The 17,167-nt window shown below is 39.0% G+C and overlaps 1 protein-coding gene across 1 annotated transcript; it reads left to right on the forward strand.

Moving 5' to 3' along the window:
- Window positions 1-52: 52 nt before the first annotated feature.
- LOC311486895 (inter-alpha-trypsin inhibitor heavy chain H3-like) lies at window positions 53-17,120 on the forward strand. Its single transcript, XM_084542912.1, has 19 exons — window positions 53-433; window positions 1,545-1,705; window positions 1,835-1,939; window positions 2,196-2,358; window positions 2,448-2,558; window positions 2,729-2,857; window positions 3,323-3,439; window positions 3,562-3,730; window positions 3,814-3,924; window positions 4,024-4,205; window positions 4,306-4,485; window positions 4,589-4,707; window positions 5,225-5,468; window positions 10,522-10,554; window positions 13,542-13,713; window positions 13,925-14,093; window positions 16,176-16,324; window positions 16,444-16,528; window positions 16,653-17,120. Exons 1-19 carry the CDS (start codon window positions 362-364, stop codon window positions 16,765-16,767), a joined length of 2,586 nt encoding a protein of 861 aa, XP_084399038.1. The 5' UTR covers window positions 53-361; the 3' UTR covers window positions 16,768-17,120.
- Window positions 17,121-17,167: the final 47 nt, after the last annotated feature.

A 17,167-nucleotide genomic window follows, 5' to 3' on the forward strand; every position in this document is an offset into this window, starting at 1 on the left:
TTGCTCGACACAAATGTTATTCGCATACTTTCATTAGCAGTGCATGCAGGACTTCTGAGCCTGCGTTGCTGCATGAAAAGTCCAAAAGCCAAGTCCTGGCAAAGTTCACTCTCAGTGGACTCTCAGTGTCAATACCAGAGGTTGCATAAACAGCAGAATTTCTGATAAATCATTGGGGCGAGTGTGTGTGTTTTTATGTGTGTGTGTGTGTGTGTGTGTGTGTGTGTGTTTAGTTCATGTCACGTATCCAAGTGAGAGTTGTTGAGGGAGAAAAAAATCTGTGCACATTTGTACTGTCCTTGTTTGTTTGAGTTTAAAAGACAGCTTCAGCTGTCTGGGTTGCAGAGTAGTGGTGTGCACCATGGAGAGAACTGTGGTGCAAGTGACCCTCTTTGGGCTGCTGCTGGGTTTGGCGACCGCACTACCAGACAAGGTAAGGTCACAAAAGACAAAGGGGAGAGCACTGCAGCGCAAGGAAAAAAATCTATTGAATATATTTAAATTTTACCACCTCTGCCAATTTTGATAGATATTTCACATAATACATGGGCTCAGTTTTAGCTGCAGCACACTGAACTCTCCCTCTGCCTCAGACATCAGAAAAAGCAGGTTTAGGGACCTCATGGCTCTCTTGCCTCAGGGTTATTTTGTGTGTGTGTGTGCATTACCCTTGTTTTGGAGACATAAATCTGTTTACACACCAATGTACTCTCATCTATTTGGACACCACAATGTTTGGTTTAAAGTTTATGTAAGGTTAAGTTAATATCAGGCTTGGGCAAGTAGTAATGCTGGTTCATTGTTAAAGCAAGTCTTTAGGAAAATAATTTAAAATGGAGCGATGGGATCATGACCGTGTATGTGATCTTATACGTCTGTTTGTGTGAGGACCACACCTTGTCCTGGAGACTGAGGACATTTGTAATGTAAATGCGTGTATGTAATTGCAAATACGGTTGAAGACCTGGTATAAGATTAGGGTAGGTTTATCCAAAATAAACTAGGGTAGGTTACATTTAAGTTCGGGTTATGGTTAGAGAGAGTCTCGGGGCACTGATTATAGGTCAGTGTAATGCACTTTCTCCTTTCTGTGTGATCATAGTTACACATAGCTGATTCAGTACATTTTATGGTTAAAACTATGTGGTAAGGTTTGCAGGAGGTTAAGGCAAACTGAGTCAAGTTAAGAATGGAAAGCCTTATGTGGTTAAGGTTTATGGTTCAAGTTAAGGGTTATTTAATGTGTTTTAAATGATCTTGTTATACGGTCGGGATATAAGACGAATCAGGGAGAAAGGTTTCAGAGAGTGCATCTGAGTCTACACCATGTCCTCTGTGTGCGTGCCATCAATGTGGACGGGCACAGCCATTGTGAACTTGAAACATGAGTTGAAAAACCATGAGAACGGGGGTGTTTCTATAGCTACACCAATAACATTTCACTGAAGTCACCCACCTTGTTTAATCTTTGGTCAGCTGGTCGTCAGCCAGTGAGTTAAATCAAGCCATTTTCTTGTGAAATGTGACCTCTTCTGTTTGCTCAGGATGACTGGGACATCTACAGCTTTCACATCAACTCCACGGTGACCAGTCGCTATGCCACCACCACCATCTCCAGCCGCGTGGCCAATCGCATGGACGAGCCAAAGGAAATTGAATTCCAAGTCCGGATTCCCAAGAATGCCTTCATCAGTCGATTCAGAATGTGTGTGTGACGCAATATTTGTGTGTGTGAATATTTGCAAATAAAAGAAAAGCATATATGTATGTATGTTAACAAATCAATTGGAAGCTTACACAGGTGTAAACAAAAGCTTTTCGTGGTCCTCTTCAGGTTTATTGATGGCCAGGTGTATGATGGTCTTGTGAAAGCTAAGGAGCAAGCTCAGCAACAGTACACTGAGGCTGTATCTCGAGGCCAAAGTGCTGGAATTGTAAGGTATCAATGAATTATAATTATATAACTGATTATTATTATATTTGATTTCTTGGTTCTTTATACATGTGTATTTTCAGATGAACAGAATGGGTTCTTTTGTTCTTTTTTGCAACATACTGTCCTCTTCTTGAGTATCTCCTTGTCTCTAAAATATGACAACTGAAATCATCCGAGTAGGAAAACCTCACACAACTCATGTCCACACTAACTGGCTGCCTAACGCAATTTAAAACAATGATTATTATCTCTGTTGTAGTTCTGTAGGGAGGACCCTGGAGGAATTTAAGACCTCTGTAAATGTGGCTGCTCACAAAAAGGTCACCTTTGAGCTCACCTATGAGGAACTGATGAAACGCACGCATGGCAAGTACGAGCTGCAAATCCACGCTCGACCCATGCAGCCTGTCAAAGACTTCAAGGTGTCTTTCTTGTTGCTATCTACTCAGAGATCAACCAGGTAATTCAACTGTCTCAGTGTCTTCTAACTGTTTTATTTTATTGTGTATAGGTTGATGTGTACATCCACGAGAAAGCCGGAATCAGTTTCATCGACGTGAAAGGAGGACTAAGCACCAAAGCCATGGCGAATGCCATCACCAAAACACACACAGACAAACAGGTATGGCATGTTGAAATGCAGTTTTAATTATAGCTCAATCGCTATTTTTATTCTGGTTCATGTTGATTTATTCTATTCACGGTTCTTATCAAATTATTTCTGTTGAAATAATGCGACAGTGGCAATAAAAAACCCTTGAAATCTATAATCTAATCAATTTGTCTTTCTAGGCGTGGGTTCATTTCTATCCAACGGAGGACAACCAGAAAACATGTGACAGCTGTTCAGAGCAGGGTATGAATGGAGATCTGGTGATTGTTTATGACGTCAACAGGGGCATCCCATTTGGAGAACTCCAGGTAAATGAAGAGTGAAGTTAATTTCATCAAAACTGCAGTTTTATATGGTCATTATACGTACATGAATATATTAATCATGTAGCTCAATGTTATTAACACCGATCAGCCAGAACATTAAAACCACTGACAGGAGAAGTGAATAACACTGACCATCTTTTGACAATACAATGTTCAGCTGGGAAACTTTTGGACCTGGCATTCATTTCTGTGGATATGTACCACCCACCTGGTCCAGACCAGACGCCCCCACCCCAATGATACTCCTTGATGGCAGCAACCGTCCCCAGTAGGATGCAGCCTGACACAGATACACATACAAAAACGGTTTAGGAACAACTCAAAAAACATTAAAGACGAAAGGCAGGAAGGTGGTCATAATGTTATGCCTGATCGGTGTCTATTCATAATTTCTGTCTTTCTAAATCTCATCTGTAATCTTTTAACTTTCTTCTCACTCCCCATAAGAAATCAGACGGGTACTTTGTACATCATTTTGCTCCATCTAGTCTTCCCAAAATACCAAAGAATTTTGTCTTTGTTGCTGATCGAAGTGGCTCGATGCATGGCAGAAAAATACAACAGGTACAGTGCTTATAGAGTGTGAGTTTGTCACACCTTGCCTGTGTTACAGACGAGTAGAAAATTCATGAACACACAAAAAAAATGAATGTAATAACGTGTGTGAATAATGTTTTTGTGCCCAGACCCGGACAGCACTCTTGCATATTTTGAATGACCTGTCAGAAGATGACTACTTTGGCCTAATCACATTTGATAACAGGATTTTTTACTGGAAACGAGAACTTGTTCAGGCCACCCAAGAAAACCTGGATAGTGCCAAGGTCTTTGTAGAACGCATTGATAGTTCAGGAGGTGAGTCTTTTCTAAAAATACTTATAAAATATAATCATTTGGGCAGAATGGTAGCAATGAAACTTGTTGTTGTTGCATTTCAGCCACAAACATTAATGACGCACTGTTGAAGGGAGCACAAATGCTCAATGCACATCCCAGAGAAGGTTCAGCACCTATCCTTATACTTCTCACAGATGGAGACCCAACCTCAGGTTATAATGAAACATACCAAAACAACCCCGTTGTAGCTATGTTTGGAGCTATTCATTGGTCTGACATTTCCTGAGGTTAACTGTACTGTGTCCTCGCAGGGGAGACGAATCCCGAGACTATACAGTCAAATGTTAAAAAGGCCATTGCGGACAAATTCCCACTCTACTGTCTTGGTTTCGGTTTCGATGTCAATTTCGAGTTCCTTGAGAAAATGTCGCTGCAGAACAACGGTGTGGCACGAAGGATTTATGAAGACTCTGACGCTGATTTACAGCTGAAGGTATTTTCTTCCACATCATCAGTACTCTGTTTACCGTGTGGTTTTGTTGGCCGTAGAGTGTTTCAACGTTCATATGGTGTCCATCCTCTATTGTCCACAGGGTTTCTATGAGGAAGTGGCCACTCCTCTGTTGACGGATGTGACAATGACCTACCCTGGTGGGACCAATCTAACCCAGACTGAATTTAGTCAGTACTATAATGGCTCTGAGATTGTGGTGGCCGGTCAGATCACTGACAACAACATTGAAACCTTTGTTCCACAAGTTGTGGGCATTTCGGTAAGGCTGAATCCACACTGCGCATCAGCTGTAGTATGAACATCTGTCTGTCTCTGTCAGCATCCCTGTGTAATGACATTACGTTTCATCTGGATTGTGACAGAGGAGACAAAACTTGACATTTTCTGATACAAGGCCCTTCCTGGAGACCAGTGAACCGTCTGACGGCATAATCCAGAGAGTCTGGGCCTACCTCACAGTTAAACAGCTCCTGGACAAAGAGTGAGTGTGATACCTGTCTTCATGTTTTTCCTTCATGTGTGTAATTTATTATTTATGAGTATCACACATTGATATTTTCATAGTTCAATCGCACACAAATATGTCAGAATATTGGAAAAAGATCACCACATTTTCCATAAGCCAAAAGCAACATGTTAAAAATCCAAACAATTTCAATTTGCTGTACAACTTCTGCAGGGAATATGTAATTTCCACTATTAATGGCTGAAGATTTACCACTCAGAGTGTGTCGGGTCTTTAGTTAAACACTGAAGTACATGATAGCTGGCTTCTTACAAAAAAGGATGACTGTCCAGTTTCTATCTATCATTGGTAGTTTGCTTAAGCTGATATTATCACGAACATTTCAGCTTTAAACGTGCTAATTCACAGAAAAGGAAGCCGAGCTTTGGGCTTCTCTTTGGGGCTTTGTTTTTCTGAAAGACAATTATCTGGCTATGTTTGAAAGACCTCAAAGGACAGAACCTTTCAGTTCAAATTACAATTTGTGACACAGGCTGCAGTTATCCGGACCAGAGAAAGAGAAAGTGAAGACACAGGCTTTGGAGCTGTCACTGAAGTACAGCTTTGTGACCCCACTCACATCTATGGTGGTCACCAAGCCTCCAGGCGAGAGCGCAGATGTACTCCATAAACCAAAAGAAGGTGGATCTGCAGGACATGGAGGAAGGGGGGGATCAGCTGGTGAGCAACACAAATGCATAACACAAGTGGAAATGGAAATGGAAATGTATAAGTGTGTGCAGCATCTCATTATCCACATTCTCCCTTAATAGGACAGGCAAGACTTGTTCCAGGTAAGCAACATCACAAATATCTCACGTTTATGGAGAGGGCATGGAATATATATATATGTATATGTACGCACAGTCTTATTTTATTCGTATTTATTTGTTATAAATGGTATGTATTACATTTCATTTTATCCTCCTTCACACTTAACGATCCTACAACTATACATATCACAAAAGTAAGTAGGGAGTGCTATCACTCCTGTCAAAACCATGACGTTTGCCGAAAACGGTAATTGTAAGTAACAAAACCAACCATTTAACGCTACATCTTAAGATGTATTCTTGCTCACTAAAAATAGTTGTTTTTTACTGTTGTTTCTAATATAAAGATTACAGAATTTAACATGTGGTGGAGCCTCTGACCATATATATGCATAAACAGATTTCATGTTGTAGGTACAGTCATTGAATCCCATTTGACCACCAAATTATAATCAGTTCATCTTTGAGTCCCAGTGAATGTTTGCACTAAATATGAGGAAACTCTCTAATGTGTGTTTACAGACAACTCCAGAGCATCTTTGCAGTAATATCTATAATAAAAACAGCCAAAAGTATCAATGTATATCCTACACAGTCACATAATTTAAATGCTAAAGGATATTTGTAGTTTAATGTCTTTTAACAGAAACCTGAAGGATGGATCTTTGTTCAGATCAGGGATAAACCTCTAAGAGACAAACCTCTGTGATATGAGGCTAATTTACGTAGCACGAGAATTTATTTGTTATAGATACTGTATATTTAAATTTAATTTTTCCTCCTTCACAGGTCTTGGTAGTAGTGGTGTTGGCAGTTGGTCTCCCAACTCTGGTATGTCATGGGTACACATCTTCACTACATTATACTCGGATGAAGAATAACATTATGACTTCCTCCACAAATATTCTTCTAGTCCATCTATCAAAACATGGACTCTGCAACACCCCTGAAGTAGACCTAAGATTTCTGGCACTGAGATGTTAGCGTTGTGAGAAGCAGTCATGAAGTGGATGTGGTTTGTGATCAGGCTTCTTCCAGCACATGCCACTAACAGTGTGGTAATCACTCAATGAGTAAAGCCAGTGTAGAGAAGAGTAATGAAAAACTCCCTGTGTTGTTATTTATGTTTTTACATAAAAATACTTCATCCTACAGACCCATCTGGATATTTTCACCAAAGATGTGTCAGATAAATAAAGATGCGTCAAATACAACTGAAAAGTAACATGACAGATCACAGCATTATTCAAGTTATAGATGCCTAATCTAAAATTTGTGATTTTGTTTTTAGTGTGTTTTACCAAAAACCTGATCAGCTCCGGAAAATTAACCTGAGGTCACGTTATATCACAAGGAGTGTTATATCACTACCTTCAAGGCAATCAGATTTGGTGAAATGAGTAATCGTGTCCCCCAGAACAGGGGAGCAGCTGCTTTTCCTCTTGAACCAAAACCAAACCAACCATTTAATGCTACATGTTGAGATGTATTCTTGCTCACTAAAAACATTTTTTTTTTATGTTACTGTTGTTTCTAATATAAAGATTACAGAATTTCACATGTGTCTTTAGCCTTTGACCATATACTGTGCATCAACAGATTTCATGTTGTAGGTACAATCATTGAATCCCATTTGATCACCAAATTATAATCAGTTCATCTTTGAGTCCAAGTGAGTGTTTGCACTAAATATGGAGAAACTCTCTAATGTGTGTTTACAGACAACTCCAGAGCATCTTTGCAGTAATATCTATAATGAAAACAGCCAAAAGTATCAATGTATATCCTACACAGTCACATAATTAAATGTTAAAGAACATTTGTAGTTTAATGTGTTTTAACAGAAACCTAAAGGATGGATCTTTGTTCAGATCAGGGATAAACCTCTAAGAGACAAACCTCAATTTACGTAGCTTGAGTATTTATTTGTTATAGATACTGTATATTTAAATTGAATTTTATCCTCCTTCACAGATCCACTTATTCTTGGCGGCAGGTTGTCTTTCTTTCATCGTGGTATGTCATGGGTACACAGCTTCACTACATTATACTCTGATGAAGAAGAATATTATGACTTCCTCCACAAATATTCTTCTAGTCCACCTATCAAAGCATGGACTCTGAAAGACCCCTGAAGTAGACCTAAGATTTCTGGCACAGAGATGTTAGCGTTGTGAAAAAAAGTCATTAAGTGGATGTGGTTTGTGATCAGGCTTCTACAATTTCTTGTAGGGATAAACGGAGGCTAGTCAGGTAGCAACTGGCAACTTTGGTAAATTCATTATAAGAAACTAACTAAACTAACTTGTTGCACACACGTTTTGTTTTTTCCACCCACCAGTGACAGACATATCGGGGCGATGCCGTCTTAAGAGCTTTAGCATGTTTTATGTGTTTCCAGCGACGTACTGCACCTCCGCGAAAAATCGTCGGCAGACAGTCTTTGTCCGGTACACCACTCGCGTGCCATCGCCGTTATGTTGCACCGGTAAACCAAAGTGTTCCCACACTGGTGATTTTAATAAAGTCCCCAGCGGCTATTCTAACTCTGCACGTTTTACGAGTCCACAAGCAAAAATTACTTTTCTTCTTCGTCTACTTTTATTCTTGTGTGGCTGGCAGCTTTTAGGCTCATTACCGCCACCTGGATTGAAGTGAGGACTCGACTTTTTCTTTTTATTTAATAGACTATTCACTCAGACTTATTCGCCCTATGACTGCGTGCACCGAACCGTGACACCCGTACCGTGACACCGCAGGACTAATACAAATATTGTACACCCCTACTTGAGATGTATTCTTGCTCACTAAAAACATAGTTTTTATGCTACTGTTGTTTCTGATATAAAGATTACAGAATTTCACATGTGTCTTTAACTGTTGACACTGATACTGATACTGTATATTGAAATAAAATTTTATTCTCCTTCACAGGGAGTAGTCGAGGGAGTACCACTCCTTTAGGTATGTATGCCAGAAAGGTAACTTGAGGTCATGTTATATCACAAGGAGTGTTATAGCACTACCTTCAAGGCCATCAGAATTGGTTAAAACAGTAATAATGTCCCCCAGAACAACCAAAACCAAACCAACCATTTAATGCTACACGTTGAGATGTATTCTTGCTCACTAAAAACATTACTGTTGATTCTAATATAAAGATTACAGAATTTCACATGTGTTTAGCCTTTGACCATATACAGTGCATCAACAGAGGACTTTCAGAGGAGTTTCAGATTACATGTCGTAGGTACAATCATTGAATTTCGTTTGACCATCAAATTATAATCAGTTCATCTTTCAGTCCCAGTGAATGTTTGCACTAAATATGAGGAAACTCTCTAATGTGGGTTTACAGACAAATCCAGAGCATCTTTGCAGTAATATTTATAATAAAAACAGCCAAATGTATCAGCATATATCCTACACAATTATTAATTTAAATGCTAAAGGACATTTGTAGTTTAATGTGCTTTAACAAAAACCTGAAGGATGGATCTTTGTTCAGATCAGAGATAAACCTCTAAGAGACAAACCTCTTTGTTCAGAGGCTAATTTACTTAGCATGAGTATTTAGTTGTTATAAATACTGTATATTTAAATTTAATTTGATCCTCCTTCACAGGGCGTGCTGGTACTATTGACGGCAGGTGGAGTCATGCTTCTCCCGATCGTGGTATGTCATGGGTAAACATGTTCACTACATTATACTCTGATGAAAAACATATTATGACTTCCTCCACATATATTCCTCTAGTCCATCTATCAAAGCATGGACTCTGCAACACCCCTGAAGTAGACCTAAGTTTTCTGGCATCGAGATGTTAGCGTTGTGAGAAGCAAGCCTGAGGTCATGTTATATCGCAAGGAGTGTTATATCACCACCTTCAAGGCCATCGGTTTTGGTGAAATCAGTAATTTTGTCCCCCAGAACAACCAAAACCAAAGCAACCATTTAATGCTACACGTTGAGATGTATTCTTGCTCACTAAAAATATAATTTTTTATGTTACTGTTGTTTTTAACATACTGTAAATATTACAAAATGTCACACGTGTCTTTAGCCTTTATCCATATACTGTGCATAAACAGAGGACTTTCAAAGGTGTTCTGGTTACAGGTCGTAGGGATCAAATTACTGTATAATCAGTTCATCTTTGAGCTCCAGTGAATGTTTGCACTAAATATGAAGAAACTCCAGAGCAGAGGCACAAAGTAAGAGTTGCAAAGATCACATCTTTGCATTAACATCTATAATAATAAAAAAAAAAAACAGCTAAAAGCATCAAAGTACGTACTACACAATTATTAAATTAAATGCCATTTGTAGTTTATTGTGTTTTAACAAAAACCTGAAGGATTCGTCTCTCGACAAACCTCTGATCAGGGGCTAATTTTTAATTTTTTTTGTAAACATTCTTTATTTAAAATTATGGATATGAAAAAAACAACACAAAACAATAAACTAAAGACAAAAAATAACAACCAAAGAACAAACAGTGTCTCAGCAAACATATAAACCCAAAACATGATCTGCTTCACAAATAAACATCCCACCAAATGCAGCCCCACATGGAGGGAGAAAGTACCTGACAGGAGACCTCCACAAAACAAACAAACAAAAAAAAAAAACTCTCACGACCAACTGTTACCAATTCATTTTCAGAATGTTGTGAATTTCTGCTTGGATGCCCTGCCAAAATGGAATCAGTATTGGGCAATCCCAAAAGATACATTTCCTCCAGCATAAATTTGTATTATATTTGTCAAATTTTGATGTGCTGGAGGGTTTCTTGAAATATCTCATTTGTAATTTCCAATTTAACTCCTTCCACGCTGGACTATGAGTGCTTTGTTCACACACCACCTCCCACTCCTCATCCTCAATAACAACATTCATTTCCAGTTCCCACTTTTCCTTTATATCTTAAGAAGATCAGGGGCTAATTTACATGGCATCAATATTTATTTGTTATAAACACTGTAAATTTAAATTTAATTGTGTTCTCTTTCACAGTTGGTAGTGGCCAGTCGTTTCACCTTCATAAGGGTATGTATGCAGTGGTCCATTGCACTGGGACTTGGGCAGCAGGTGTAGTCAAAGACATGACTATAAGACTTTTGTAAGGCTATTGGTCAGATGGGGGCACGTGTTGCTTCATGTGTCATTCAGCACCACCTGCAAACTCATAGTTTTTAGATGGAGGTGTCCTGCCATACTGAGATGGGCTGTGAAACTGACAAGTATCGTGGTAGTGGTAGCCATATGTAAATCTATAAAAATAAATAAATACATTTCTTCACACAATATAACAGATATTTAATTCTGAAATGTGACTGTTTGTATTCCAGATACTATGAACTCCCCTGGACTCCCCAGACAACCAGGAGTTGCATTTTTGATGCCACACGGTAAATGTCTTTTTCTGTGCTATCTCTGAACTGCCCTTCTAATGCTGTGATTATGGCACGAGTTGTATTTGTTCAACTAAGAAGCAACTGGACAACCCTCTAAATCTGTCCTTGTTAAATAATTTCACTAAACTTCTTGATAGAGCGCATAATGTGTTTTCCTAAATTGTTTTCCTCACTTTACTCATCTTTAATTGACTTCTCCATACAGTCTATATTTAAATACCTGTGCATTTCATATTAAAAAATATAGATAATTATGCCAACAGGGTTAAACAACATTTACGCATACATCTTAAATACAAAATTTAAAATAAAAATACATTTGAGGATAAATAAAACAGGAACATGCAATGTTCATTAATATGCATGGTCCCTATCAAATAAACCAATTAAAAAAAAAAAAAAAGAGAGATAGTCCAAGCAGGTGGTGAAAATACTTTGTAATATTAATGTATGTGACTATCTAAATTTATTCCCTCTTTAAACAGATTTCCATCCTACAGCATCAGGAGTCCCGGCGACCAAAGCTCCAACAATGACTGCTGGTAATAAAATCATAAAATCTGTATCTGTTTTATTAAAAAGGTGTGGTGATAAATATCAGCTACCTTCACCTCCATGTGTATAGAGTAGACCTCAACAATATGACGCACAAAAACTATTTAGGAGCAACTAAAAAAACATGAAAAATAGCACAAGGTGTTGACCTGGCCTCCTTTACATCAATTACACTTAGTTTGTTAATTACTTATTAATTATAAGACAGAGCAAGAAAATTCATATTTTTTCCTAAGTGTTTTAGCAAGGACCCGAAAGATGGATCTTTGTTCAGATCGGGGACACATCTCTCAAAGACAAACCTCAGCCTTGTTATCAGAGGCTATTTTACATGGTGGGGGCAGTGGTATTTATTTGTTATAAATACTGTATATTTACGTTTAATTTGATCCTTCTTCACTGCTCCTATGGGTGAGTGGGTTCTCCCTCCTGGTGTGTCATTTGCACACATCATCACTACATTATAATCTGATGAAGCATAACAAGATGCTGTATTCATCTTAAAAAAGCTAGAAGTAAGACAACACTTATTGACAAATACACCATGCTGCTTTTGTCTTTTGTGCCGCCCCTTTACAGCAGTTACACTTAGTAAGTTTGTTAATTACTTATTAATTACATATCAAGCAAATTGGGTCGAAACAATATTTTATTTAAACGTTCCATTAAGACTTTTTCTGTCATATCCCAAACCTTTTCTACATGTTACAATTGTTACATGTTACAATGCTTGAGATCTGGAACATAAAGTGGAGATAGACAGGGTTACAAGATGTATTTATTTTAACAAACTACATAAAAAAACAAACAAGACAAACAATCTTTGGGTGTTGAGTTTCTGCAGCCAAAGTGAGATGTCTTCTTTCCGCCTTTCCAGCCATACCCTTTTATCCACACTTTGCCATGTGTGGCTTATTACATTTAAAGGGGAACTTCTATGATCGTTTACTCGCCCATATAACTTTTGTGTCGTTTGCACTCGTTCAGGAGATAAGATAAGATAAGACTTTATTCATTCCCGTGGGGAAATTAGGGTGATAAAGCGGCAGGAAACAACAATGCAAGATGCAGAAGATACAAAAAAAAACAAAAAAACAAAAAAAACAATAGAATAGAATACGGCAGACAAGTATATTATGTACAGAGTTATGAGTCCAGAGTTACCTGTTATCAGGGGTCTGTAGATTGACCTACAGACCCCGGATGATGTCTTCTGACCTGGATGATGTCATCTCTAAAAGCTCCATGCGCACCCGCGACGGTCGGCTTGTTTACCTGTAATTTGCTACTGCTATTTTTTTGCAACATGGCTGAATACTTTTTCCGATTCTAAGGTTGTGGACGAACCATAGCAGTTGCAAATTACAGGTAAACAAGCCAACCGCGGCAGATAATGCGTTATTTAGAGTTATTTAGAGTCTCCGTGCCCAAGTCACTCCTGCTATATGGGTATACGCTGATCTAATTATCTGAACGAGTGCAAATGACACAAAAGTTATATGGGCGAGTATGATCATATTTTATGCTACAAATAAGGTCCAGGTTGTAAAATACAGTAGTTCCCCTTTAAGCCCATGAACCACCCAAAGACACTTGTACTGTCACTGCACGGCCAGTGGGGGGTGCAGAGGGACGAGACACCTATAAGATGGTCCACGCAGGCGTGTTGCAAATCGTCACCCTGTTAAAATAATCGCCTAACACATTTTTTCACACGTGTCTTTAGAAAAAAAAAAAACACAGTTTTTCAGGAAACACAAAAAACTTCACCAGAAGTCTCACACACTTGCCATAGGCCATCATCTTAAAGGGGTAAAATCACATGAACTGATCAACAGAGGATGTTGGCGATTTTACCACAGGTGGCCGGCATCATGAGGAGATGATTTCGGCAAAAAAAAACAAAAAAACAATTTTGACAAAAAATGACTTAGGCGATTATTTTAACAGTGTGACGAAATGTAAATCTACAGCTAATACACAGTTTGATGATGTATGTATCTACTGATCACCCCAGCACAGCATGGAAGTTGAGACAGGATGGGACTGTCATCATCATAAAAGCTTTGTTTGTTTCAGTTTACATGTTTCCATCTGCTGGTAACTCAGTGCATGTCTGTGTCTTCAGCTCCTCCTGTCCACAGGTTTTTGCTAAAAACTGAGAGTCAGTCGATTCCACTGTGCTATGACTTAGATGGAAGTCTGTCCCTTAAACTATATCACCTCCCCAGCAGCGGTCAGTAATGTTCCTATTTTCATTCTTAATTTAGCTCACAAAAAAGATCTTGGGGTAAAAAAATAAGTATAATATTAGGGTTTAGCTGTCTTAAACTCTATTATGTACTTTTTTCCCCCCAAGATCTTTCTTCTTTGTTATCCATCTTATCCATGTCTATTCTCCAGTTTGCCGTGTTGTGTTGAATTGCATTTGGTTTCTTTTGCACCAGAGCTGTACGTGAACGGCCAGCTTGATTCGATAGAAAATGGGGGCTTCAGAAGGATTGTCATCCACTTCAAAACCGATCACCATGTTGAAGTTTACCCCACGGGAGTCTCTGTTACACTGGGACAGACAGTGACACACCACACTGGACAAGATCCCATCACAGCTGGAAGGTAACTTTGCAGTGTAATGCTCAGGAGGCACTCTCAGCAGTGACTCACATGAGAGCAACTCCTAAAGGAATAACATAACATATTGGCATTTATTTTCTTTCAACTTAGCTCAACATGCATAATAATAATTTGGGACAGCAACCCAGACTAGCTGTCTTGCTTTCACTCTTTATGTTAAGCTAAAGTATGTGGTTGCAGGTTATATTTTTGTATCTACTTCTATCAATCAGTGGTATAAGAAATCAACATCATGTATTTTCTACATTATTGGACCTTTCCTTCCTTAGACCACAGATGAAGTATTGAAGTATCCAGTTAAGGCACAAATTAAAAAAAATAAACTAATGAATAAAATGTGAGGGATTTATAATGTGAAATTTATTTTGACGATTACATTTAAGGTCCTGCACACTGAATTGAAGTACAATTTATACCTTTCTGGCTGTCTTCTTACATTTGGTGCACGTGCCCAATAACATATTTAAACCTTATCCATGGACTCATAACCTCATGTGAAGGCCAGAAAAGCTTTGCTCCTCTTCTCCCTGAGCTCACCAGCTGTTCAGTGTGTTACGCATAGACTGTATATAAATATGGACAAAACATCCCCACTTCCTTGCATTGCCCAAACTGATGCCAGAGTCTGGAGCACTGTCACTGATGACCCGCACCCACTTCCTCTGACCTCACTCACTTTTTTGTTTAATTAATACTGCTCTCTGCTCTACCTCCACCAGTTACAAGGAAATGCTGAATTATACACTACTCACAATAAGTTAGGGATATTGTTATTTACATGAGTGCTTTTCCTATTTGGTCTGAATTTTAATGAAATAAGTAAAAGTTCCCTCTGATATTACTAATAATGAATGAGAAGAAATACCATTTTCATTAGTTTAATATTTATTACCCCCAAAATTTAGACATTAACAAGGATAGCCCCAAATAACAAAAATTGACAATGTCAGTAGCGGGTAGACCACTGCTGCATTGTCCAGGTCATATGATCTTGTGCCCACTGCAAACGTTCACGGCGGTGTCTTGGTGTCAGTGGAATCACCTGCAACGGTCGTCTGGCATTCAAGCCAAAGTGGTAGAGTCGGTTGCGAATGGTTTGTCTGGAAACCCTAGTACCCCTCACATCTCATAAACGGGCCTGCAGCTGTGTGGCAGTTGCATAACGATGTCTGAGTGCATAGGTCTCCAGGTACTGGTCATCGTTGCGGTCTGTCACTCGTGGGCCTCCACTCCTGGGTCTGTCACAAACTCTGCCAGTAGTTCTGTGTCTTGATGCAAGTCTGCTGATGACACTCTGAGACACACCAAGTTCACGAGCAATATCTGACTGCCTGCCACCGACCCGAAGGCGCGCTATGGCCAGGTGGCGCTGCTCATCCGTTAAGTGACGTCGTGTGTTCATGGCTGTTTGAATGATGAACTTGGAATGACTTACTGACAATACCAGCTTTTTATACCCACAGAATGTTGAAATTGATGCCACATTGAAAAGGGTTGTCTTTTAGTATTTTTTGGTATTGGCCCCAATATGTAAGGCACACTGTACACAGTGAGACCATTACGTGGAAAACACAAAATGAGGTGTGTCTATCACCCCAATACAGTTGCCTCCCTATCCCAAAAATCTCACAATATCCCTAACTTATCGTGAGTAGTGTATATAGCTTATGTATTTTTTATTTTTAATCACGGTCCCAGAGGTCCACTTCATGGAGCCATTGGCATGGCAACTTGTAGTCATCGTGACATCACATCCTGTTTCTATAGCGTCGAATAATGAACTAAAATGAAGCTTAACAGAAAAATTTACACTTGACAGAGATGGAGTAGCCTACAGAGACTAGGAGCATGGCGGACTGTCTGGCAGAAAAACAAGAGTAACAAAAGTAACTATAGTTCCATGAATATATTGTCACTGGTCAGAAACAAAAGAGAACTGTTTCTGATGCTGCAGATAAAACTGAAAATCTCCTTCCTGACAGAAGAGAAGGGACTATAGACTGTAAGCTTAGACATACACACATGTTCACAGTGTTTGTGAAATTATTATTATTTTTTTTCTAGTATGACAGTGATCAGACGGGACAAGGAAACAGATGTTACAGCTGGAGACATGCGCATAGTCATCTTGCTTCATCACAAGGATGGAGAAGAATTCCTTTGGCCGGTCATAACACAGAGGCCATCGGCCATCGACACTGAAGGAATTTTAGGTGGGTGGAAGGCAGAGCGTGTCTGTGCATATACCTCTGAATTAAATGAAAGATTGCATCATTTGTTTGTAAGAGCCAACATTTTAGCATCATGCTTTTTTTTTTTATTGTGTGTCCAGCTCTAGACCCAGCAGTTTATGAGGAGAAACAGGGCGATTCTGGCACAAAACTGGTATTCAAAGGCCAGGAGTATGACGCTAAGAGGTACATTTTATTCTGTTGTATAAATATTTGTTATTAGCATACAAATTAAAGCTTTTTCAGAGTGCAGCTATTACTGCAACATACAAGGATAAGCTGTGTGACCCTGTTTGTCCTTCTTTTGTAGAACCACGGCTGCTGACTATAGCGTTACTGCGCCCGTGACACTGGACTGCTGGCTCATGTCTTCTGAGTCTGTCCTGCAGAAAAGAGTGGATGATTTCTTAGTTCAACGTCTTTAAGTCAAGATGTCACCTCAATGTAAAAATTTTTCTTGTTGTTTGTTCTGTTTGTGCTTTACGCCGTAACCTCTGTCTTTAATCTCTTTAATGCTTGTAATGAAAGCTAGGTGTATGATTGCTTTTTGCCTGCTGTATCACCTGTTTTTTACAATTTACATACTTGACATAAACAATAAAGCCATTTTTGCTCGACGCAAATGTTCATCGCATACTTTCATTAGCGGTGCATGCAGGACTTCTGAACTTTCGAGCCTGTCGCTGCATGAAAAGTCAAAAAACCAAGTCCTGGCAAAGTTCACTCTCAGTGGACTCTCAGTGTAAACAGTAGAGCTTGCTAAATCATGGGGGCGAGTGTGTGTTTTGTGTGTGTGTGTGTGTGTGTTTAGTTTATGTCACGTAT

Source organism: Chelon labrosus (assembly GCF_963514085.1).
Source record: "Chelon labrosus genome assembly, chromosome: 4".
In the NCBI taxonomy this organism is placed as follows: domain Eukaryota; kingdom Metazoa; phylum Chordata; class Actinopteri; order Mugiliformes; family Mugilidae; genus Chelon; species Chelon labrosus.

Excerpts from the sequence above, each read along its gene's own strand:
- LOC311486895 (XM_084542912.1), top strand. The coding sequence starts at position 362 with ATGGAGAGAACTGTGGTGCAAGTGACCCTCTTTGGGCTGCTGCTGGGT. Across the intron at positions 3,925-4,023 it reads AGATGGAGACCCAACCTCAG|GGGAGACGAATCCCGAGACT; the intron begins GTTATAATGAAA and ends GTGTCCTCGCAG. Across the intron at positions 14,094-16,175 it reads GATCCCATCACAGCTGGAAG|TATGACAGTGATCAGACGGG; the intron begins GTAACTTTGCAG and ends TTTTTTTTCTAG.